This window comes from Hemitrygon akajei, chromosome 6, assembly GCF_048418815.1.
Source record: "Hemitrygon akajei chromosome 6, sHemAka1.3, whole genome shotgun sequence".
In the NCBI taxonomy this organism is placed as follows: Eukaryota; Metazoa; Chordata; class Chondrichthyes; order Myliobatiformes; family Dasyatidae; genus Hemitrygon; species Hemitrygon akajei.
The window spans coordinates 80,870,397-80,896,319 of record NC_133129.1 but is presented as its reverse complement, the minus strand read 5'-3'; the positions used below and the strand labels follow the sequence as shown (position 1 = coordinate 80,896,319).

Here is a 25,923-nt window from a genome sequence, read left to right as displayed (position 1 = left end):
GAGTTGCTCCAGCACCCCACTGACTGCTGTGTCGGATGTGTCCACCGTGAGGGCGGTTGGAATGTCCGTTCTGGGGTGCACCAGCATCGTGGCATCTGCCAAGGCTTCCTTGGCTTTAATGAAAGCGGCCGCGGCCTCCTGGTCCCAAGTAATGTCCTTGCCTTTACCTGACATCAGGGTGTACAAAGGGTGCATGATACGGGCTGCTGAGGGGAGGAAACGGTGGTAGAAGTTCACCATACCAGCGAACTCCTGCAGGCCTTTGACCATGTTGGGCCGGGCAAAGTGGCGGATCGCGTCTACCTTGGCGGGCAGAGGTGTTGCCCCGTCTTTGGTAATCCTGTGGCCCAGGAAGTCGATGGTATCGAGACTGAACTGGCATTTGGCCAGGTTGATCGTGAGGCCAAAATCACTCAGGTGGGAGTAGAGCTGGCGGAGGTGGGACAGATGCTCCTGACGACTACTGCTGGCTATAAGGATGTCGTCCAAATAGATGAACACAAAGTCCAGATCGCGTCCCACCGCATCCATTAGCCGCTGGAACTTTTGTGCGGCATTCTTCAGGCCAAACGGCATTCGGAGGAACTCGAACAGGCCGAACGGGGTGATGAGTGCTGTTTTGGGGATGTCTTCAGGGTGCACCGGGATTTGATGGTATCCCCGGACGAGGTCTACTTTGGAAAAGATTCTTGCCCCATGTAGGTTTGCTGCAAAGTCCTGTATGTGTGGCACGGGGTAGAGGTCTGGAGTTGTAGCCTCGTTCAGTCTGCGGTAGTCACCGCATGGTCTCCAACCCCCGGCTGCTTTGGGCACCATGTGCAGGGGGGAGGCCCATGGGCTGTCGGACCTCCGTACGATCCCCAATTCCTCCATCCTCTTGAACTCCTCCTTCGCCAGGCGGAGCTTTTCTGGGGGGGAGCCTTCGTGCACGGGCGTGGAGGGGTGGTCCCTGGGTCGGAATGTGGTGCTGTACCCTGTGTCTGGGCATGGCTGCCGTGAACTGCGGTGCCAGAATCGATGGAAAGTCCGCCAGGATTCTGGTGAATTCGTTGTCCGACAGCGTGATGGAGTCCAGGTGTGGGGCCGGCAACTTGGCTTCACCCAGGGAGAAGGTCTGGAAAGTCTCGGCATGTACCAGTCTTTTCCCTTGCAAGTCGACCAGCAGGCTGTGAGCTCGCAAGAAGTCCGCCCCCAGGAGTGGTTGGGCCACTGCGGCCAGTGTGAAGTCCCACGTGAACCGGCTGGCACCGAACAGCAGCTGCACTGTGCAGGTGCCGTAGGTCCATAACGTGCTGCCGTTTGCGGCCCTCAGGGTGGGTCCTGGCTTCCTGTTGCGGGTGTTGTACCCTGTCGGGGGCAAGACGCTGATCTCTGCTCTGGTGTCGACCAAGAAGCGGCGTCCCGACTGTTTGTCCCAGACGTACAAGAGCCTGTCCTGGTGGCCAGCCGCCATTGTCATTAGCAGCAGCTGGCCCTGGCCCTTGCAGGGCGGGTGACAATGGCGGGCTTTTGTGCCCCACGGCTGGTGGTAAAAACACCACTGTTCACTGGCCTCCTCACTCCTGCCTCTGTGTTGTGTGTGCCCTCCTGCCGGGCCTGGTCTGGTCCGCTGTTGGGCGCGTGGCCTGGTAATCTGACCAACGGATGCCACGCTCTCCCTCTTGGCTTTCCACAGCACGTCTGCCCGGGCCGCCACTTTCCGGGGGTCGCTGAAATCTGCGTTGGCCAGCAGCAGATGTATGTCCTCGGGCAGTCGCTCTAGGAATGCTTGCTCGAACATGAGGCAGGGCTTGTGTCCGTCAGCCAGGGCCAGCATCTCGTTCATCAATGCTGACGGCAGTCGGTCTCCCAAACCGTCCAGGTGAAGCAGGCGGGCACCCCGCTCACGCCGTGAGAGGCCAAAGGTCCCAATGAGCAGCGCTTTGAATGCTTCATATTTGCCTTCTTCCGGGGGTGACTGTATGAAATCCGCAACCTGGGCGGCCGTCTCCTGGTCAAGGGCGCTCACCACATGATAGTAACGCGTGGAATCAGAAGATATCTGCCGAATCTGGAACTGGGCTTCTGCTTGGCTAAACCACACGCGTGGTCGCAGCATCCAGAAAGTCGGCAGTTTTAGCAAAACTGCGTGAACAGATGAAGAGTCGGTCATCTTTGGTCCAAATCCCGTTTGGACCGTCGGGGTCACCAATGTAGGGATGTGCTACACACAGCGCTGATATAACGACACGCAGTCGGTAAGCCATTTCGAGACTAGTTTATTCAAACTTCGCGGCGCTGGCATTTAATCCCTAGCGCCCGCCCTCTCCGGGCGGAAATGACATCAGAGGTGCATTACCAAAGTCTCTCCCCGCGCGCTGACTATTTGTGAGCCGGTTCGCCTGCGCAGAAAGTGGGTTGCCACACAGATTTGATTAGGGAGTTTAAGGTAAAGGCACCATTAGGAGCCAGTGATCATAATATAATAGAATTTACCCTGCAATTTCAAAAGAGAAGCTCAAGTCAAATGTTTCAGTAATAGAATGGAATAAAGGGAATTATAGAGGCTTGAGAGAGGAGCTGCCCAGAGTTAATTGGAATGGGACACTAGCAGGGATGATAGCCGACCAAGAAAGGCTGGAGTTTCTGGGAGCAATTAGGAAGGCAGGGGATTGATACATCCCAAAAAAGAAGTATTCTAAAGGCAGGATGACACAACTGTGGCTGACAAGAGAAGTCAAAGCCAACATAAAAGCAAGAGTGAGGGCATATAATACAGCAATAATTAGTTGGAAGTGAGAGGACTGGGAAGCTTTTAAAAACCAACAAAGACAACTAATGAAGCCATAGACAGGAAAGGATTAAGCATGAAAAGCTCTTTATGGTGCCTTTACCAGATTTCTTTTTCAGATACACTATTGTACAAAAGTCATATAGCACATATATATAACTAGGGTGCCAAAGATTTTTGCACAGTATTGTATTTGTTAATGTGGAGTGGAGAGCATGATTGTAAATTTGGCGGAGCAAAGAAGGCTGGGAGCGGTGAGGGTAGAGTGCCACGGGAGGTGTGTAGGACAGGTGGCAGAGAAGGGGTGCTGGGGTGGGGCATGGCACATGTGCAGACACGTCCAGCCCTGAGACACCAGGCAAGGTTATTTGATTTCCGAACAATTGGTTTATTGATCATTACAGAATGTCCCTTTACCCTCGCCTCTCTGCAAAAGACAGTTGAGAGGAGATATTGGACTGCTGAAAAATGTCACTGGACAGGTAGTAATGAGGGACATGGAACAGGTGGATGAACTGAATGAGTATTTTGCATGAACCTCCATTGTGGAAGGTATTCGCAGTATGTGGGATATTCAATAATATCAGCAGGCAGAAGTGAGTGCAGGTACTTGGGAGCTGAAAGGTCTGAAGGTAGATAAGTCACCTGGACTGGAAGAACTGCACCCAAAAGTTCTGAAAAAGGTAGCTGAAGAGATTGTGAAGGCATTAGTAATGATCTTTCAAGAATCACTAGATTCTGCCATTGTTCCAAAGAATGGGAAAACTGAAAATGTCACTCCACCCTTCAAGAAGGGAGGGAGGCAGAAGAAAGGAAATTATCAGCCAGTTAGCCCGATCTTAGTGGTTGGGAAGGTGATGGAGTTGATTACTAAGGATGAGGTTTTGGAATACTTGGAGGCATATGGTAAAATAAGCAGTAGTCAGCATTGTTTCCTTAAGGGAAAGTCTTGCCTGACACCTGTTGGAATTCTTTGAGGAAATAACAAGCAGGATAGACGAAGGAGAATCGGTGGAATTTTTGTGGTTGGTTTTTCAGAAAGCTTTTGACAAGGTGCCCCTGGAGGCTGCTGAGCAAGATAAGAGCCCATGATATTACAGGGAAGTTGTTAACATAGACAGGGCATTGGCTGATTGGAAAAAGGCAAAGAGTGGGAATGATGGGAGACTTCTCTGCTCAGCTGCTGGTGACGAGTGGTATTCCGCAGGGGTTGGTGTTGGGACCAACTTCTTTTTATATTACGTACACAATGCTGGAAGAACTCAGCAGGTCAGCTTTCTCACGGATGCTGCCTGACCTGCTGAGTTCTTCCAGCGTTGTGTACGTATTCTTTGATCCACAGCATCTGCAGTTGTATTTTTGTGTTCTTTTTATATTGTATGCCAATGATTTGGATAATAGAATTGATGGCTTTGTGACCAGGTTTGTGGACCATGCAAAGATAGGTGGAGGGGCAAGTAGTTTTAAGGAAGCAAAGGGGCTGCAGAAGAGCTTAGACTGATTTGGAGAATGGGCAAAGAAGTGGCAGATGGAACACAGTTTCGTGAAGTACATGACCATGCACTTCAGTGGAAGGAGTAAAAGCATAGACTGTTTTCTAAAAAGGGAGAAACCTCGGAAGTTCAAGTTGAAAGGGACTTGGGAGTCCTTGTGCAGGATTTCCTGAAAGTTAACTTGCAGCTTGAGTCGGTGGTGAGGAAGGCAAATGCAATGTTAGCATTCATTTTGAGAGAACTAGAATATAAAAACAAGGATGTAATGCTGAGGTTTTGTAAGGCACTTGTGAAGCCTCACTTGGAATATTGTGAGCAGTTCTGAGCCCCTTATCTAAGAGAGGGTGTGCTGACATTGGAGAGGGTTTAAAGGAGGTTCACAAAAATGATTCCAGGAATGAAAGGGTAAATGTATGAGGAGCATTTGATGGCTCTGACTTGGTAATCGTTGGAACTTAGAAGAACGTGAGGGAATCTCATTGAAACCTATTGTATGTTGATAGGCTTAGATAGAGTAGATGTGGAGAGGATGTTTCCTATAGTGGGGAAGTCTTGGACCATAGTGCACAACCTCAGAATAGAGGGACGTCCATTTGGAACCAAGCTGAGGAGGAATTTCTTTACCCAGAGAGTAGTGAATCTATGGAATTCATTGCCAAAATGGCTCAGGTGGCAAGGTTGTTGCATTATTGTAGGTGGAGGTTGATAGATATATCAGGCCATGAGAGATTACTGGGAGAAAGCTGGAGAATGGGGTTGAGGGGAGAAATTGATCAGTCATGATAAAATGGCAAAGCAAATTCAATAGGCTGAATGGCCTCATTCTGCACTTTCGCCTTATGGTCTATGACTACTTTTATAAATTCCTTGACAATAGCGTTCCTCTAATGAGTCCTCGAACACGGCCCAGTCCACCATCTCAAAGCAATCCTGTAGCCGGTCCTCTGCCTCCTGTGAGCACCTCTTTGTTGCCCTTATATCTGGAGCCGTATTCTTTAGGCTCTGCCTGCACTGCAAGCACATAAAAAGAGGGCAGCCAAATGACCAGATTTCCTGAAATGCAGTCTAGGCATGGAACAGGAGGTATTCCTAATCGTAGATAGCAGCGGTTGAGTGTGTTGGGACCCCTAGTGCTGCAGCTGATATGTTGATAATTGTGCAGAGATTTCTGCAAACAAGCCTGATTGAAGTCCCTGACAATGATTTGAAAGGCATCAAAGTAGGGTGTATTTTTGTTTGATGATGGTGGCATTCAGTACATTGCCCGCTTAATGTCTGTTTTTGGTGGTCAGGATTACTGAGGAGAACTCTCTTGGTAAGTAGAACTGTCGGCACATATTTATTAGATGTTTCAGGTCGGGGGAACAAGAGTGCGACAAGACTGCTCTGCCCGAGTACCACGAAGAATTTATTGTGAAGCACAGACCTCGGCCTTTTGCCTTCTCCAAAACAGCAGTCCAGTCTATTTGGTGTATCAATAAGCCCTTGGACCTGACCAACGTAGGCAGCATGTCTGGAGTGAGCCATGTCTCTGTAAAACACAGAACATGGCAATTCCTCATTTGCTAACAAGAGACAGAGTAGAGGAAGTGTCATTCCCTAGCAGTTTAGTCTGGTTGGGAGTCCTCTCCTCCTCCTCTTTCAGCTGTGGCAACATACCTTCATCTGCTTGAAGGTACTGTATCTGCTGCTTGATAATTAATTCCACAGTCCTTCAGAAGAGTGAAATCCCTGGCTCATTAAGAAAGTTCAAAAGTACGTTACTTAAAGGGAAATTGCAGACTGCAGTTTGCAGTGAGTAGTTCAGAAGTACAGTATATTTAGAAGTTTTGTAAGCTGCCTGCAAAATGTCACCGTATGTCGTCAGCGCCACTTGCCTCAGGATGTCTAAGACTTAATAATAGATGTTTAAAATTTGTGTAAGAGCAGATATTTTGTGAGTTGAGGAATATTTTAGGATTAAAGAACCTGTACAGTTCTACAATAAAGTTTGTTTTCCTTCCCCGTTTCACAACTTGCACTTCATGTACCAGCGACTGGGGAGATGGTGTGGGAATCGCAGTGTGCCAGTTCCCAGTGCCCCAGGGCTGGGGCATGGAGAGGGGTTGGTACCTCAGGAAGGAAGGGTAATTGTACATGGGATTCCAGTATGGTGCTTCTTAGGTATTGCATGTTTGTCTCGAGAATCAGAATCAGGTTTAATATCACCGGCGTAAGTCGCAAAATGGCAGCTTGCAGGAATAGGTGGACGGATTTCGCCTGGAGTGTTACATGTGGAATGCATGAGTGATACATATATTATGTTGGATGCCCAGGTACTTCTTGTGCCAAAAACTACCCTGTCAAGTTTCCATAGCAACACAGAACAGTCTGGAAATGGTCAGTGTTCTCATGAACTCCGTGCTTGCTATCGATTACAACTGAAACAAATTGCTGTACGTGAGCTAATGGAATCCTGAAATCTGTTGCAAGATAGGAGATCCTTGAAATTTTCAGCAGATCAGGTAGCATATGTAGAGAGGAAAGCAGTGAACATTTTGACAGAGTGTTTTATCAGCATTGTTCTATCAGTACCTCATCTTTACATGTTATTCTTTGAAACGTGAAGTGAGTAAAGTCATTATTTTACACAGTGCAGAAACAGATCTATTCCATAGGGCAAAAGGGAAAGGCAAGTGACATTGTTTTAATAGAAGAAAAGTCATTCAGTTGAAATGTTTGCTCCTAACTTGCTTTGCAGACGCTGCTTAGTGTTTGCAGCATTTTCGATGTTTATTTCAGATTTCTACCATCTGCACTTTTATTGAGTTCTGTGATTTGAGTGAGTGTAAAGGGTTGTTGGTGGGGTGCCAATCAAGTGGGCTGTTTGATCTGAATGGTTGGTAAAAGTTCTTGAGCAATGTTGGAGTTACGTTAAGTCAGCTAAGTGGTCGGTGTCCATAATGCTGCTGACCTGCCTTGTAGCTAGTGAAAAGGTCCCTGGTATATAAGTCAAAGAAAAGCAAAATTCTTTATTCAAATTTTTTTGAAAATACTACCCATTTACATTACCTCCCATCATATTTTGTATTTTTGCAAAATATAAATGACTGAGTGGAAATTAAATGTCATTAAAATAGATACAGTGTGGCTGGAATTGGAATAACCAATTTTTCTAGAAATTCTAGTTAATGTCTCTGATTTGATCTGTTAACTGTTTATTTCTCTACAGCTGCTCCGCTAACGTTTAGAGTGAGTTCTATGTAAATGATATTGGTGTACAAGCTACCAGTGCTATGAGCAGCTTCACCACTCTGAACTGGCAACAGTTCTATCTGCAAAGATATTTCTGTACAATGGGATATGAAAGAATCAGAGACAAGTCAGGAAAGGTCATCTACATTGGCTTCTTTTACTCACTGGTCAGTCAGTTTATTTCATACCTCAAATGCTAACTTATGGAGACCAGAAAGACAATGGTATTCTTTTATTGTCCAGTGAGTAACGCGTAACCTGTTAGAGATAGATAGATCAGTCCTGGTTGAGATACTATTTGATTTTCAGTATTGCGTACCTCACTTTCAGTTTCACAGGAATATATTTACTCACTTACAGCATCATCTGAAAAAACTGGAGGGACGCCGACTGGATTTTGACTACAAGAAGAAAAGACAAGGGAAGATCCCAGATGATGAGATTCGACAAGCACTGGAGAAATTTGACGAATCAAAAGAAATTGCAGAATCGAGCATGTTTAACCTACTGGAAAGTGATGTAAGGATTTGCCTTAGGAACCAATGCTGATTAAAGGAATGTTTGTGCACTGACTCTGGGTTTATGTCTCTGTACACTCCTACTCCTCTACTAAATCCAAAAGCTTAGTGTGCCTGGTTTTGTTCCCAGTTGGTGATAATTGGCCCCAGCTTTTATTTTAATTCACTATTTCTTCTCCACCAGCAAAGGGCTCAGTGAAAATGCTCTTCAGTATATTCGGCTCCCAAAAGAACAAAACAAATCCCGACCTGATCTTGCTGTTAAAGACAACGAAATGCAATTGAAAATTTCTGTTCCCTGTGCGGTATCTCACCAGGTTGGGCTTCCTGATCTTTGAGCAGAGAGGTATTGGTGCCCGATGAACGCAGAGACAGTGAATAGGTTTTAGCTATTCCTTCTGCGATATACCTTCCTGTTCCCAGCACTGCCTGCAAGAACTTTGTACGTTCTCCCTGTGACCACTTGGGTTTCTTCTAGATGCTCTGGTTTCCTCCCACAGTCCAAATGCATATGGGTTTGTAGGTTAATTGATCGTTGTAAATTGTCCCGTGTTTAAGCTAGAATTAAACTGGGGGTATTGTTGGGCAGCAGGTCTCAAAGGGCCAGAGGGACCTATTCTGCACTCTATCTCAATAAATCAATCAGCTGTGCCCAGCTATGGAGTGTGATAGCTGTGCACTATCCGCTGATTAACATGTCACCACACCACATCAGTTGCTGAGCCAGTGACTCCAACAAAGTGGCAGTGCTGGACCCACGTCTATCCCAATTGTAATGTAAGTGGAATGGGTTAGGAATGGAAAAAAATTAGTGGCTGATTAATTCCAAACTATATTCCCAAACACAACTGATGCCCCATCTTCTTTTCCAATTTTGTCTCGGTATCAGCTGACAACGTTCCACCAGCGGAGAATTTCCTCCCCGCCAACACCCAAATTCAGGCTGGGGAGGACTCTGGAAGAATTCCTCACTTTACTGGAATTTCCACTGTTCTTGCTGGATCCTGCCAGAAAAACTTTGCGAACTTATTGTCCCATTTAATCCTGAGCTAAATATTAAACCCCTTAACACATCCAGTGCTCTGGTCACCCCTGCCCCTGCAACACGGTTACAAACTTCCTGGATTCCTGTCCATGCTGGTTTACTGATCTGACTTCAGTACCAGCATCCAGATGACTCCAACACAATCTACCAAGTATCTGGAACCGCCAAAAACACCCTGTCTCTTCGTTGGGCTTCCTGCTAAACACAAGATAAGGGGTCATTTAAAAGAGCATAATATTGGGATGTCCTTGCTTTAACAAATGGCTGTCATCATTTCTTTCCTGTAGAAAGCGTTAAAGCCTGATCTGCACAATTAAGCAGGCAGCTGGAGCATCACAGCTGATTAAAAGGAGGATGTTGTGGAGGGATTATCCACTGAGTCATGGGAAGTGAGCATCTTCATTCAGAGCTCTCTTCATGGCAGGCACAGGAAACACCTGGTGCAGGGGGCGTGATGTGAAGTACAGTGCCTGAATTTCCAGGTGGAACACTTATGTCACAACGTGCCTCGCTGCAAAGTGGGGTCCCAGCCCCCACAAATGGCAACAGTGAAGTGTCAGGGCCGCAGGGTGGCAGGCAGTGGCAATGTTAACGCATTAACATTGAAGTCTGTGAAAACAATGTTTCAGTTAGGGCACTTTAAGTAAGAAACACGGCCTTCATTCGATGTGACGCCCTCTGAGTTTTATTAAAACTGAGTATTTTGAGTTGAGCCCTTTTGACGTTAGTTCTGTTGGTAAGGATTATTAAGCACTTGGTGAGGTCATCACAGCATGAAGTACAATGGAGAAATGATACGCAGATTTGATCAGATTTTGACAGGGAAGTGCCTGGTACAGGTTCCTATAGTTGGGACTCCTCTCAGAAATATCCCAAAGCGGTGAAATTCATTTATTGTGCCCAAATTGGACATAGAAATGAGTGCAGGAGCTTCTTTTTCTAATCAGGCATGGCAATCTCCGTCAACTTTGCCCTCCTGCACTGGTCCCTGAAAGAGACGACACACGTTTTTTTTGACATTTGCCCAACTCTCCTTTCCTCTGTCTGTGCGCATACCGTGTCTGCCCCCGTTGTCCCCTGCCCTCTCTCCTCCTTTCTGCATTGCCTTGATGGCCACATGCACTCCAGTCTGCTCCCCTCATGTGCCCTCCCCACCCTTGCTGCACTCTCCTTGGCCATCTCCACCAACCCCCACTTTGAGATCTTCATCTGAGTATGGGCTGTATGTGCATTAAAAATTCAGTAATGTGAACAGCTCTTGGGTTAAATTATTTGCAAAACAGAAAGCATGAATGGAAAGTGTATGCATTTCTTCATTGTCTGTAAACTGATGATGTATCACGACCTGAAATGTCGATGATTCATTTGAGTTCCTCCCCCATATTTGTGTGTTTTGTTTGAGATTTCCAGCATCTGCAAAATCTCCTGTGTCCCATAAACAGAATCTTGCTATTGACCTGATAATTGTGGGATTTTTTGGGATTGGTTGAGAGATAAAGTCTTGCTCAGAACATTAAAGAGAATTCTGCTCATCTTTCAAGTCATGATTGTGGCATCTTTCCCGGAAGAATACCCTTTGTTGCTGTGGCTAGGATTTTTTAGGAATTGTACAGAATGTGAGGTAGATTGGAGGGATTCATTCGTGGAGAGAATGTTGAGAAGTATCAGCACATTAAAATACTTCAGAGAAGCAAAAATGGAAACAGGCATAGGTTTGAAGAGATGGTTTTGAGATCTGATATCAAAGGTTGTGAAAGAGAGAACAGTGCATGACGTCAGGTAAGCCATTTATAATTCAGCTCACTCTGGGTCACAAAAGTGCATTCTAGTGAGCTTGTGTCAGAAATCTTAGAGGTTTATCTGGTGTACATCTCTTTTTTTTGTAGTGTTAGGGAAAGTCCTTAAATGCTCTGAACTTAAACCAACAGCTCTGGTGTTCAGGCCATTGTGCTACATTCTGTTGTCTTCTCCAGGGGCTTCTGATCACTCCCATTTCCCAAAGGTATGTGGATAGATAGGCAAATTTGCAACTGTAAGTCATCCTAGAGTGGATTATTGACCAAACTATCAAAGTTGATGGGCATGTATGAGAAAAGAATAAGTTGCATGTGTGTAGGGCAATAAGGAGATGGGGAATGGACCATTATTCTCCTTGCCTGATGGACTGAACAGCCTCTTCTTCTGTTGTTATTGAATACAAAGAAAGAACAAAGTTTTTGACCCGATAGAACTCGTTTTCCCTCCATAAAGAATATTTGCACCTTTTTTTGTGCTTTTTAGTTTAATCTTCAGCAACTGTGGTTTGATTTTCATTTACCAGATATTTAATAGAGCAACATCTTTTTTTCCATTGTGAATATTTTTAGATTGAGCAAGTGAACCAGCTTACAGCATTGGTACAAGCACAGCTTGAATATCACAGACAGGCGGCACAGATTTACCAGGACCTTGCTGTGCAGCTGGATCAGCGGTAAGCGTGATGTTATCGCAAACATTGTCTGCGTCAGAGAGTAAGGAGAATGAATCAGTCCTTCTGCCTCCTGCCATTAACAAATGGACACATAAAGAAATTAATTTGTTTCATGTGGGTTTTTTGATAATGTATTGCGACCACAGTGAAGCTGGTAGAGCAATTTCTGTTAAATTGTATTTATTGTTTTTCTGTAAATCTTGCTAAATACCAAAGGATTTCAAATGTATTTCAAGTTTACTGTCAAGTGCATGTAAACACGGGGTATAAGTGTCATGAAGATTGGATTTTTGCAGTACCAACATTGTACATTACAGCCGTCATAAGCATAAACTTAAATGAACATAAATTATACATAATTTACATGACGAAATAAACAAAATGACAGCAATGCAAATAGTGAGAGGGAGGGAGGGAGAGGGAGAGAGAGAGAGAGAGATAGTGAGATAGTATTAGGGTTTTCGAGTCATGTGAAATAGGCCCCTTTACTCACCATGTCCAGGCTGACTATCAAGTACCCAACTATAATTATGCCATTTCCCAGCACTTGGCTAACAGCCTCCTCTGTCCTGTCCTATTCCTTTAGATCATGATGCAACTCAGTGGAGAAAGTGACACTCATTGCCAGCTGTGCTGCCAAATAGGATGCACAGAAGCAGAATATTTTACATCAGAGTGAGGGAGAATCAAAAGAGCAATTCTTACTTCCTCCGTCCATCTCTCCCTGCAGCAAACCTCGCATTAACCGATCAGAGTGCCTCTTGCTTCATGCCAGCTTGTCGACGGTTTCAGCAACAAAACCGGAGCAGTGATTCCAGTAAAAAGAGAAATGACTTTAAGAGTGGGTCAGTGAAACCTGATGAACAGCTTCTTATTAATTTTATAAAATGCATCCAACTCTAAATAATTCGCGTTTGTTAAATCTTTACAAGGCACTCTTCAGCTTGGTAAACTGATTTACGATTATCACTGTATGAGGTACAGTGAAAAGCTTTATCTTGCTTGCCATCTTTACAGATCCTTTGGTTCATACGGGAGAATGAAGTGGTGATAGATAGGAGCTACGGGGAGCTAGTCACCCTTAAGTTTCAATAGATACATTTAATGTCAGAGAAATGTATACAATATACATCCTGAAATTCTTTTTCTTCGCAAATATCCATGAAAACGAGGAGTGGCCCAAAGAATGAATGACAGTTAAATGTTAGAACCCCAAAGCCCCCCAGCTCCCCCCCACACACATAAGCAGCAGCAAAGCAACGACCCCCCCACCAGAAAAAAGCATCAGCACTTCCCCCGAGCACTCAGGCATACAGCAAAGCATCAATAAAGATACAGACTTGCAGTACCCCAAAGATGACTTGTTCACCCAGTATTCGACATACCACAGGCTCTCTCCCTCTCCCTCTCTTTCTCTCTCTCTCTCCCTCTCTCCCCCTCTCTCTCTCTCTCTCTCTCACCCCATAATAAGGGAAAAAGAGGTGTCTGCATTTCACAGCGGGAGGGGAGACATAACAAAGCAACTCACTGATTTATGGCGTTAAATTGGCAAGTTGCAGGAGGCAGATAGCTAGGTGCCTGTCAGGAGAAGGAAAGGTACTATGCAGAGTACCCTGTGGCCATTCCCCTCAATAATAAATATCCAGCTTTGGATAGTGTTGGTGGGGGCAACCTACCAGGGGGAAGAGGGGGAAGCTGCAGTGACCAGGTCTCTGGCACTGAGTTGAGCTCTGTGGCTCAGAAAGGAAATTGGGGGCAGGGGAGAAGAGGAGCACAGTGATAGGGGAATCAATAGATGGAAGAGCAGATAGGAGTTCCTGTAGATGCGGAAGAGGCACCTGGGTGATATGTGGCCTTCCAGCTGCCTGGGTCACGGGCGTCTCAGATTGGATCCACAGTATTCTAAAGGGGGAGAGTGAACAGCAAGAAATTATGACACATTGGTAATAACAACACAGGTAGAGAATGGGGATGAGGTCCTGAAGAGAGAATATAGAGAGCTAGGAAGGAAGCTGAAAAGAAGGGCCTCCAGGCTATTAATCTCTGGATTGCTGCCCATGCCACGCACCCAGAAAGAATAATAATAGAATACTTTGACAGGTGAATGTATGGCTGAGGAATTGATGCAGGGGACAGGGTTTCAGATTTGTGTATCATTGGGATCTCTTCTGGGGAAGGTATGACCTTTAAAAAAAGGACGGATTGTACCTGAACTCAAGGGGGCCAATATCCTTGCAGGCAGGTTTGATGGAGCTGCTGAGTGAGGATTTAAACTAGTTTGGCAAGGGGGTAGAACCCGAGTGTCAGGTCAGAGGATGGAGCAGTTGGCGTACAGGTAGAAGGAGCAATTAGAGAGACTGGTGATTGATAGGATAAAATTGTAGTCAGTGGGATGGGTTGAAGTGTGTCTATTTTAATGCAAAAAGTAATCAGGAACAAGGGTGATGACCTTAGAGCATGGGTCAGAACCTAGAACTATGATGTTGTTGCTATTACTCTTAACAGTGGTAGGAATGGCTGCTGAATATTGTGGGGTTTAGATGTTTCAAAGTGGACAGAGAGGAAGGTAAAAGAGGTGGGGGAATGGCATTGCTATTTGGGGAGAGAATCAGTGCTGCATAAAGGGAGGACGTTTGGAGGGATTATCTACTGAGTCAGTGTGGGTGGCAGTCAGAAACAGAAAGGGAGCAATCAGTCTAATGCAGCTCCTCTATGGACCCTGCCCCCAATAGCAACAGAGACACCAGGAGGTAGATTTTGAAAAGGTGGAAAAATAACAGGCTTGCTGTCATGGGTGACTTCAGCTTCGCAATCCCTTAGTGTGAAAGGTCTTGATGGGGTGAAATCTGTTTGCGGTGTTCTTTACCATAGGCATAGACAGGGATAGGAGCAGATAGTATGAGAATTTAATTGAGGAATGGAATTATGATGCTGTTGGGCAGGAAGCTGGGAGCATCAGTTGAGAATGATGTAGTCAGGAAAAAGCACAAAGGAAATGTTACTTTGTTTAGGGAGCACTTGCATTGGAGTTCTGGATAGGTTTGACTTTGAGGCAGGGGAGGATGGAACGATGAAGGAACAGTGGTTGACAAGAGATGTGGAACATCTTGTCAAACGGAAGAAAGGAGCTTACTTAAGGTTTAGGAAGCAAAGATCAGACAAGGATCTAGAGTGTAACAAGGTAGTCAGGAAGGAGCTGAAGAATGGACTTAGGAGAGCTAGAAGGGAGTATGAGAAGGCCTTGGTGAGTAGAATGAAGGAAAACCCAAAAGCATTTGATACACATGTGAAGAACAGGAGGATGACTAGACTGATCAGGGATAGAAAAGGAAACGTGCCTGGAGTCAGAGGAGGTAAAGGAGGTCCTTACTTTGCTGTATTCACCAGTGATAGGAACTTTGACAATGGTGAGGACAGTGTAAAACAGGGAAATATGCTACAGCATGTCAATTTTAAGAAAAAGGGAATACTGGAACTTCTGAAAAATATTAGGATAGTTAAGTCCCTAGGGCTGGACAGAATATACCCCATGTTACTACAGGAAGCTAGGAAAGAGATTGTTTTGCCTTTGGTGATGATCTTTGCATCCTCACTAGCCACAGAAGTAGGAGGAGATGATTGGAGGGTGCCAAAAATTATTCCTTTGTTCAAGAAGGAAGAAGGGGTGATAGAGCACTGACTCTTACTTCAGTGCTGGGCAAATTACTGGAGAAGATTCTTAGAGACAGAATTCATGAGCTTTTGGGGTACCATGCCCTGAATAGGGATACTCAGCATGGCCTTTTGAGGGGCAGGTCATGCTTAATGAGCCTGATTGAATTCTTTGAAGATGTGATGAGTATATTGAGGGAGATAGAACAGTAGATGTGGTGTATGTGGGTTTTTGTAAGGCATTTGATAGGTTCCATGGTAGGTTCATTGAGAAATTCAGGGGGCACGGATCCAGGGTAACAAGTCTGTGGATACAGAATAGTCTTGCCCATGGTAGGCAAAGGATAGTTGTAGATGGAGTGTATTCTGCCTGGAGGGCGATGACCAGTGGTATTCCACAAGGATGTGTTCTAGGACTCCTGTTCTTTGTGATTTTTATAAATGACTAGGATGAGGAACTATAAGCTTGCAAGTGACACAATGGTCGGTGGAGTATAGCCTAGTGTAGAAGGCTGTAGTAGGTTACAATGAGACATTGAGATGATGCAGGGCTGGGCTCAGATGTGGTAGATGGAGTTCAATCTGGAAAAGGTGTCAAGTGATGCACTTCATAAGGTTGAACTTGAAAGCCTAAAACAGGGTTAATGGCGTGGTATAGAGGAACAGCGGGGTCTTAGGGTCCTCATCCATAGATCCCTCGAAGATGCCATGTGTTGATGGGGCTTAAGAAAGTGTCTGGTGCATTGGCCTTCATTAGTAGGGGGACTGAGTTCAATAGCCGCGAGGTGATGCTGCAGCTCTATAAAACTCTTATAGATAGACCACACTTGGAACATTGTCCTCAGTTCTGGTAGCCTCATTGTAGGAAAAAGGTGGAAACTTCTGACAGGTTGCAGAGGAGACTTACCAGGATGCTGCCTGGATTGGAGAGCATGTGAGCTAGGGATTTTCTCTTTGGACCGACAGAGGATGAGAGGTGACTTGATAGAGATGTATAAGATGATAAGAGGTATAGATCGAGTGGATAGGCAGAGACTTTTTTTTCCCCCAGGACAAAAATGACTAAAACCAAGGTGGCATAACTTTAAGGTGATTGCAGGAAAGTATAGGGGGGATGTCAGAGGTAGGTTCTTTACAGAGTGGTGAGTGTATGAGCGCCCTGCCAGGGCTGGTAGTGGAGACAGCTACATTAAAGGCATTTAAGAAACTCTAAAATAGGCCATTGGATGATAGAAATTGGAGCACTATATAGGAGGGGTGGGTTAGATTGATCTTAGGGTAGGTTAAGAGGTTGGCACAATATTGTGGGCCAAAGGGCCTGTACGGTGCTGCAGTGTGCCATGCTCTATCTGAAGATGAATCCCTCAATATAGTCCAGCCTACCAATTCAAAACAGTCCTGTAAGTGCTCCTCTGCCTCTCTTGACCATAGGTTCATGGTTTTCACAGTGGTGCTGAGGTCCCCAGTCTCTGCCTGTATGCCAGAAGTAGTACAGCTAGGCGTTCGGACTTGCCAAAGTGTGGGCTTGGGATGGGTTGGTTAACGTTCCTGATGGTGGGGTGCGGTGGGCAAAATGTATTGGCACCTCTGGCTCCACAGATGACATGCTGGTGCTAGTTGGGCAAAGACTTCTTCAAGATGGTAGTATATTAGACAGGTGGATAGTAGGGAATGGGGGCCTCGGGGCCCTGTGTTTCAGTTTCACCTGCAACCTAGCCCAACAGCCTCGCTTTCTTAAAAGGAAACTGTGCTCGCTACCTGGCTGGTCTACAGTCCGGACACTGAAAATTTTGAGGATTGATAGATTTTTAAAATGCTTTGAAGCAATGTTGCTTGCTAAGTTCCCTATGACAGTGATTGTAGATTTCAGCTGCACTCAAAAAGTCGTCACTCTCCAGTGCCATCTTGAAGACATCCAGATAAGATGCTTTCTATTAGACCGGCCAATATGCTTTCAAAGGGGATTGGCAAAATTCCTTTACCTCTTGCGGAGAGACTGGTAAAATTTCTTGGCTATGATGTCTACATGGTTGGACTAGGGCAGGCTCTTGGTGATGTTCATTCTTAGGAATTTGAAGCCTGTCATTCTCAGGAACATTAATGTAAGCAGAAGAGTACACAGCACACCCCTTCCTGAAGTCAGACCAGCTCTTTTGTTTTGCTAACATTGAGGGAAAGGTTGTTGTCATGATGTCATACCATTAGGCTGTCTCCTTCTTGTACTCTGACTAGTCATTACTTGAGATTCAGCCCACTATGGTAAATTTCGGCAAATTTGTAGGTCGAGTTGAGCAGGCCACACAGTTCATAATTGGGGCACCAATGTTGAGAATAATCAGGCAGCAGATGTTGCGCCTGTCCTTACTGATTGCTATGTTGGTCAGGAAGTTAAGGATCCAATTGCAGTGAGAGTTGTTGTCTCCCAGGCCTCGGTTTGGAGATAAGTTTTCTTGGAGTTATAATATGCAAAGCCGAGCTTTAATCAATAAACAACAGTAATGTCAATGTCTGCACTGGCCATGTGCTCCAGAGGTAAGTGTAGAGCCAAGGTTTTGGTTGTGTTATGTGTTAAATACTGGATGAATGTCAACACAGTTCAAAATGACAATTTAACTCTTTCTGAGCTCTCAGCATGTAGAGTGTCTGTACAAAGTAAACACTACAGGTTTGTTAATGTCTAAAGTTTGGTGATAGCAGCTGGATTCTTTCTTAGTCTCAGGTACCGTTAACATAAGGATGTCTGTTAATGACTAAATGTCTGTTGGTCATTTTGAAAGTTAGGTTGATGAATTTTTTATTAGTGTTTGTCAAATTGGCTTGATGGATTCTTGTTTGGATTTGGGCATATTAACTTATATGAAATATTAATGTTCTTTTGTAACTAAAGGAATATTAAGTCCAAAATATCAGTGGACTGATAGATAAGGAGTGTCTAATTGATTTATGAGGGTTTGCTGAACACTCTGTTCATGAACATTGTATTGCTTGAATGGAAGAAACCAGACTGAGTTAATGGCATGAGAACAAAAGATCAAAGTTTGTCAGTCTCTGTGTGTCTCTGTATGCTTATGGGACTCATATTCCCTGGGTTCGTTGTCTATGCCTAGACCAGAAATTACTAAGACCCAGGGGTGGTTTCATGAGTAAGTCAGAAATGGTGTTCCCCCAACAACAGCAAAAATCAAGTGGTGACTAAGAATCCTGAGCCCTGAATTCTTCATGACTTACTACTTAGTATTTTGTGTGGTTTGTGTTTTCTATTTTATGATAATAAATTAGGCTTAAGTTACTTTGTTGTGTTTGTACGTTTACTACCCCATCTCCAGGACACTCGAATAGTGAGGATTGGATCAGCTCAGCCCATGACAGGCAGTAGGTGACTTGCAGTTGTCTGGGAGGCTGGAGTTAACGCACGCCATGACCAGCTTCTCAAAGCACTGCATGAAGTTGGATTTTAGAGCCGCCGGGCAGTCTAAGGCACATTACCTTGTTTACTTCGATACTTGGAAATAGCAGTCTTCCTAAAGCGGGTTGGAAACACAGACTGAAGTACAAAGAAGTTAAATATGTCTGTGTGTACTCCTGTCAGCGGATCAGCTCAGGATGTAAGGATACAACCAGGCACACCATCCAGTCCAAGTGCTTTCCACAAGTTTACTTTCCGGAAGACTGGATCTTACGTCCACAATTGTGAATTTGGGTTGAGGTGCATCGAAGGCTGTTGGGGTGGATGGTGATATTCTGAGCCCTGTCTGGTCAAACGTGCACAAAATGTGTTAAGCTCATCAGGAACGGTTGCACTGTTGTCATTGCCGTTGTTTGTCTTTCTTTGTTCTGTAGCCTTTTATTTCTCTCCACTGTCTGCAATTGAGCCTGGGTGGGCTTAGCAACGTACTCAATTATTTTTAAAAGACTACATTTTAGTTTTTTATGGGTGATCTTATTTCCCAGAGGGAATGTCTTCCTGATTTCAGCAACAAAAACCAAACAGGGATTCAATTCAAAGATGAACAGAAAGTTGCGCGTTAGTGAAGTAAGAGAATCATAATTAATGAGCAATTTGCATGAAGTGTTTTGATTTTATCCAGAGGGCTATTGCAGTGGTCCCCAACCACCGGGCCACGGACTGCAAAGCATCTGCGAGGAAACTATATGATTTCGCAATATGAAACGATATGAGTCAGCTGTACCTTTCCTGTCATGCCCACTGTTGAACTTGAATGCACGCGAGGTCATTGCCCTCACGAGGTTATTACCCACGCGTCATCCATGTCAGCGCGGGTAGAAGATCAACTCCTCGAGCTTGCAAATGGCGGTGGCTGAAAAGTATGTTTGACATAACATCTCTGCTGGCATTCTGGATCAAAGTCAAGGCTGAATATCCTGAGATAGCCACGAAAGCACTGAAAACGTTGCTTCCATTTCCAACATCATATGTCTGCAAAGCGGGGTTTTCTGCAATGAATACAATGAAAACTAAATTGTGGAATAGACTAGGCATAAGGACCCCTTCGAGTATCGCTGTCTCTCATCACCCCTCGTTGGGACCGTCTTGTTGCAGGGAAACAAGCCCAGGGCTCCCACTGATTCAGCGATATTGGTGTGTTGCAATGATTTTATATGTTCACATGAGGAAAATATGAGCTGTGCATTTAATATCCAAACGTTACTTAAAATGTTATGATGCTATTGACTTATAAGTGAGTTATAATTGACTTATCACTATGTTCATGTGAAGAAAATATGCGCTGTGTGTTTAATATTAAATTCATTAGATAAACCCTTTTAGAAATGAAATTGAGTGTATTAGCCACTTATAAATGACTTATAGTTGACTTATCGCCTATATTCCGGTCGTGATTAACACCCCCCACTCCGCCTCGGCTGGTCCGCAAAAATATTGTCAATATTAAAACCGGTTCGTGGTGCAAAAAAGGTTTGGACCCCTGGTCTATTGCACTGCAGACCAGCCATTGAAACAGGGTCTCTCATGAACTCCCATGATGGGCAACCTATACTCATGTTCCCTGTTGCAGGATATTGGTGGTTACACTTACCTTCTACTGCAACATGGCTGGTAGCTGGCAGCCCCAGTAATTGATGAGCAGGTGGCAGATCCACTTGTATCTCCTCCTGTCCCTCTCTCGGCCTTCTAACAGTTCACATCATCAAAAGCATTTGCTTTGTGTCTGAGTGTCTCCCATTGAGATGGTGAGCTTTGAGAGATGGCTGAGAAAATTAGCTGTACGTAAGCAAGTTTAAATAATGATTAATTCAAAGCACGGCAATGTCTATAAACCAATTAAAAATGTGGCTACTAATTAAAAAAACAAGTAGGCAAAAAAGAACAGGTCCTATTAGCATTTTAATGTAGGTTTGGAACCATTTTGATGAAAGGAAATGTTGACTATGGTTGACATAGAGCTGAAACATTGGATAGGTCACCTGAAGATGTAGTCGAAGTGACCTGCACTCAGTGGGGTGGAGCAAAGGTCTGGTGTACGGCCATCCAAAGCCTAGGGGTTCTGTTCATCCACGCCACAGCGCACAGGTGCGGACATACAGAACACACTCGTTCACACTGTATGCGATGGCCAACTGCTCTTGTTGGCTTGGTTTAACCCGATGCCTTTGCACAATGGACTGAAGAATCATCAGTTAGGGTTACTTTTGACATTATCTCATCTTTTTGTAGAATGAGGGAGGCAACTGCACGCCCTCGAAGGGAATACAAACCGAAGCCTCGCTTGACGTATGATTTTCCAGATGATGCCCAGCCAAATGGTGGAGTGACTCACAGTGGTCAGAAAATGACAGGTAACTTCAACCAGTGGATGCACTGAATACATTTATGTCTGTTCCCTATAAACAGTCTTGAACAGGCAATTGTTGGAAATAGACCCATCACTCTCATTTTTACTCAAAACATATAGCACTGACTCCAGTCAAAGTTCATTCAAAGCATAATGAGAAGAGAACATCAGTTTGCTTTGCTCCTGATCTGAGCCCTGCTGACTGAAGTCCGTTGCAATTCCCATCTAAACGAAGCATGCTGACATTTCCTGCCATAAGACAGTGTTGTGGGCTGTCTGGGCATCTCTTGATCTCAGGCCAGGAGTGGACCAGAAGAAACAAGAGTTCTGAGTTAAATAGAGAGTCACAACACAAATCAGTAATCTTTTCATATTTAGTATTTCTCAGATCTGCTGTTTATTTTTCCATTATTAGATGTTTGAAGGCCTGAGTTTAAGAAAGATGTTTTAACCCACTATCAGAGAGCTGTGAGAGGTGGAGTACCTGTGGTCCACTATGCCTTCACCTATTATCCTAACATGCTGCACAGCTTCACATTTTCTGATGATGCTTGTGACTTCAGTAAATAATTTGCAATTAACTTTTCTCCGAGTTCCAGCGTATCTTTGTGTTACTGATCAGTAAATAGTTATTATAACAGTTCCGGCTTTCTAAACACAGGTACGCCGTTAGACCAGCCGTGTTGCAGGGCTGTGTATGATTTTGAACCTGAGAATGAAGGCGAACTGGGCTTCAAAGAAGGCGATGTCATCACTCTCACCAATCAAATCGATGACAACTGGTATGAAGGGATGCTCCACGGACAGTCGGGATTTTTTCCTATCAACTATGTTCAAGTATTAGTCCCTTTACCTCATTAGGATGATTATTGTAATTACCTGCCATTATGTTTGTGCCACTTATTAAACTGATAGAGGTGCTGCAGTTTGTGGGATTGTCTGATTCAGTGACACTGGTTATCAATGAGCTCCCTTGGTGTAAAGTCTTTGGTTTCCATGTATCATAATCCTAATAGTTGCACTCAGTTGTGTCTGTAGTGAGTATAGGCACAAGCGTTGTTGCCCCATACCATTTTGGACATGTTTAGTCTATTGTGCCCTCAGTGAGGACTACAGCACAACCATCATGCTTAATAAAACACAATCACATTGTGGATGTAACCAGAGAGTGCTTCACCATTCCTGTCCATTGTGTCCACATGTGAATCCTGCTGCATCTTGCTTACCTTATTTTTGTAACAGTAGTAAAGCTGTACAGTTTGGTTCCTGAGAATATATTTATCTAAACTAAAACAAGAAAGTATATATGTGCTAAATGAATTGTTTTATTCTATTTGTGCTAAATCTGAAAATACAGTGATTTAAAATTTGGTTGCTTAATGTGTGAAATCCCAGCTATTAAAATGGTCAGTAAACTGAATTATCTCTGGATTATTTTTTCAAGGGACCATTCTCTCATATTTCATAATTGACATTCTAGTTCTGCAGGTAATGGATATATGATATAAGCATTACAATACTCTGACTCAGCACATTACTTGCTTCCTGTTCACTGTGCATGCCACTCCTCACCATTCCATAACCCCACAATGATCGAAGTCCCAGTAGCTTTATTTCGTTGAGCGGGTTCCTGACTTTGTCAAGTGCTAAGTATCTCAGAACCAGCAGAGAGACTGTACTGTTGTAGGTGCAGTGTTAAGGAGCACTGCGTCTGTCAGAGGGACCTTGTTGAGGATTACTGCACTCGTGGAGGGGTAGGATTGAGGGATGACTGAACAGTGCAAGAGGGAGACAATGCTGTGTAGTAAGATGGAAAAAACTGAGAGCTCGCTGCTGTCAGAGGGGTGTTACTGAGGAAATGTTGCATTGTAACAGGAGTGGCACCATGGCAGAAGCAGCACTGGGGGATTGTTGCTCCATTAAAGAACCAGTATGTGGCTGCATTGTGAGAGAACACCACACAAAGCGGCAGCCCCGCTGGCAGAGAAAGACAGAGAGAATTGCATTCATAGAATCATTTAAACACACTGTACAGTAATGGCAGATGAAATTTAATGCTGACAAGTATGAGGTGTTGCACTTTGGGAGGACACACAAGGGTAGGAGTTACACGGTGAATGGTAGGGCACTGATGTGTATGGTACAATAGAGAGACCTGAGAATAATTCCTTGAAAGTGGTGTCATAGGTCATAGGGTTGTATGGGAGCTTTCGTAAGTAGGTATTGAGTACAGCACAGGAACAGGTCCTTCGACCCACCATGTCGTGCTGAACCAATTAAAGTAGTAATTAAATGGCAAATTGAAATAATCTCTTCTGCCTACAATGTCCATATCCTTCCATTTTCCTCGCACAAATGTGCTTATCTAAATGCCTCTTAAAAATCTCTAATGCTTCTATCTCTACCACCATTCCAGGAAGCGCATTCCAGCGCCCACTGCTGTCTGTAAAAATCTTGCCCCTAACATTACATCTTGCCCCTCTCTCACCTTAAATGGATGCCATCTGGTATTGGACGCTTTAACCTTTAACACTTTCACACCCGTCTACTGACTGTGTACTCTTACCTATGCTTCTCATAATCTTATAAACCTCTATCAGATCTCCCAGCAGCCTCCTCTGCTCCAGAGAAAACAACCCGAGTTTGTCCACCCTGTTATTATAGCACATACTCTCTAATCCAGGCAACATCCTGGTAAACCTCTTCTGCACCCTCTCCAACAGCTCAACATCCTTCCTATAAAGGGGTGACCAGGTATATACAATACTCCAAATGCGGCCTAACTAGTGTTTTATAAAGCTGCAGCATAACTTCCTGACATTTGGACACAATGCCCCAATTAATAAAGGCAAGCCTGCCGTATGACATCTTAACCATCCTATCAATCTAAGGGGGGTATGAGCTTGGACCCCAAGATCTCTCTGCTCATCAACACCATTCAGGGTCTAAATGTACTGTCTCTTCACATTTGACCTACCAAGGTGCATCACTTTGCATTTGTCAGCGTTCTACTCCATCTGCCACTTCTCTACTTTCATAGCTGCATCTGATCTGTATCCCATTGTATTCTTTGCCAGTCTTCTACACTATCCACACCACCACCAATCTTGATATCATCCGGAAACTTACTAACTAGCACACCCGTCTACATTTTCATCCAAGTCATTTATATACATCACAAACAGCAGAGGTCCTGACACAGACCCTGCAGAACACCACTGATCACAGGCCTGCAGCTGGAGTAAGTCCCTTAGACCTCCACCTTCCATCTTCTACGCACAAGCCAGTTCTGAATCCAAATGGCCGATTCACCATAGATCACATGCGTCATAATCTTCTGGATGAGCCTCCCGTGAGGGACCTTGTCCAAAATTCATATAGGCAACATCTGCGTTTCTACCTTCATCCATCACGCTCAACACCTTGTCAAAAACGAGGCCATGGTAGCATAGTGGTTAGCGAGATGCTTTACAGCTCAGGGCGTTCCAGAATTCGGAGTTCAATTCTGGTGCCGTTCTGTAGGGAGTCTGTACATACACGTGTGTCTTTTCTCCAGGTCTTCTGGTTTCCTCTCACTGTCCAAAGAAGTATTGTGTAGGTTACATTTGTAGGTTGTTCCATGATTAGGCTAAGGTTAATTGGGTTTGTTGGTGATCGCTGGGGTACCTAGCTCATACTCCATGCTGCGTCATGCTCCAAGAGCTTACTCCACGCTGTGTCACAAAATAAAGCAACTAAATTAATAAACACAATCAAATTAGTAGGACACAACCTGCCCCACAGAAAGACATGCTGGCTCTCCTTAATTAGGCCATGGTTTTACAAATGCTCATAACTCCTATCCCTAAGAATTCTCTCCAGAAACTTACCTACCACTGACGTGAGACTCACTGGTTTGTAGTTTCCAGGATTATCTCTGGTCCCCTTCTTGAGTCATGGAACAACATTAGCTATTGGCCAGTCCTCTGGGACTTCACCTGTGGCTAGAGAGGACATGAAAATATTGGTCACGGCCTCAGCAATGTCTTCACTTGCCTCTCTTAGTAACCTGGGTTATATCCCATCAAGCCCTGGGGACTTGCCACCTTCATGCTCTTTAAGAGACCTAACTCTATCTCCTCTTACCTCAAAGTGCCCTATCGTGTCAATGTGCTCAGCACTGATCCCCCTATCCTCTATGTCCTTCTTAGTAAAAGCTGATATATGGTAATCATTCAGGCTGTCACCCACTTTCCCTGCATGCAAACAAATGATTCACCGCCCCCCCCCCCCCCACATCCTTAAGTGGTCCTTCTCTCTCCCTGGTTATCTTCTTGCTCTTGATATACTTTTAGAATGCCTTGAGATTTCCTTTAATCCCACTTGCCAAAGACTTTCCATGGCTCCTCCTGGCTTTTCTAATTCCCTTTGGAGTTTTTTTTCTGGCTTCTTTATAATCCTCAGGAGCTCTGTTTGATTCTACCTTCCTAAGCTTTACATTCTTTTCCTTTTTCTTCTTGACCAAATGCATCACCTCCCTCGACATCCAAGGTTCTCTCACCTTGCCATCCTTATCCTTCCTCCTGACTGGAATATACCTGCCCTGTACTCTGTGCATTTGGCCTTTGAACTCCCTCCACACACTGGATGTGGTCTTGCCCAGAAACAGCTATTTCCAATTAACTCTCCTTAGTTCCTGCTTAAAATTCTCATAATTTACCTTGCTCCAGTTTAATACTCTCCCACAAGTATTGTACACCTATACTGTTAGGCCATACAGCCTATCATGTCTGCTCCTGTTCCCATCAGACTGATTCCCACTCTATCTACTTCCCTGTACACTGGAAGTTCTCACAAGTCCATCCATTCTCCTTTCATCATTCTGCCACTTGTCTATACTAACTGATCATTGACAGCAGCCAATCAACCTGCAGGTACCTGTTGGGATGC

The 25,923-nt window shown here is 44.6% G+C and overlaps 1 protein-coding gene across 1 annotated transcript in view; it reads left to right on the top strand.

Annotated features, from left to right (window-relative positions):
- The window catches only part of LOC140729188 (endophilin-A1-like), a 161,528-nt gene extending 139,114 nt beyond the window's left edge, over positions 1-22,414 (top strand). Inside the window, exons 6-9 of the mRNA XM_073048668.1 lie at positions 7,858-8,016; positions 11,427-11,530; positions 20,877-20,998; positions 21,656-22,414. Coding sequence (XP_072904769.1) covers positions 7,858-8,016; positions 11,427-11,530; positions 20,877-20,998; positions 21,656-21,855 — 585 coding nt within the window. The 3' untranslated portion in view covers positions 21,856-22,414. The remainder of the gene's footprint in view (positions 1-7,857; positions 8,017-11,426; positions 11,531-20,876; positions 20,999-21,655) is intronic.
- The last annotated feature ends 3,509 nt before the right edge of the window (positions 22,415-25,923 follow it).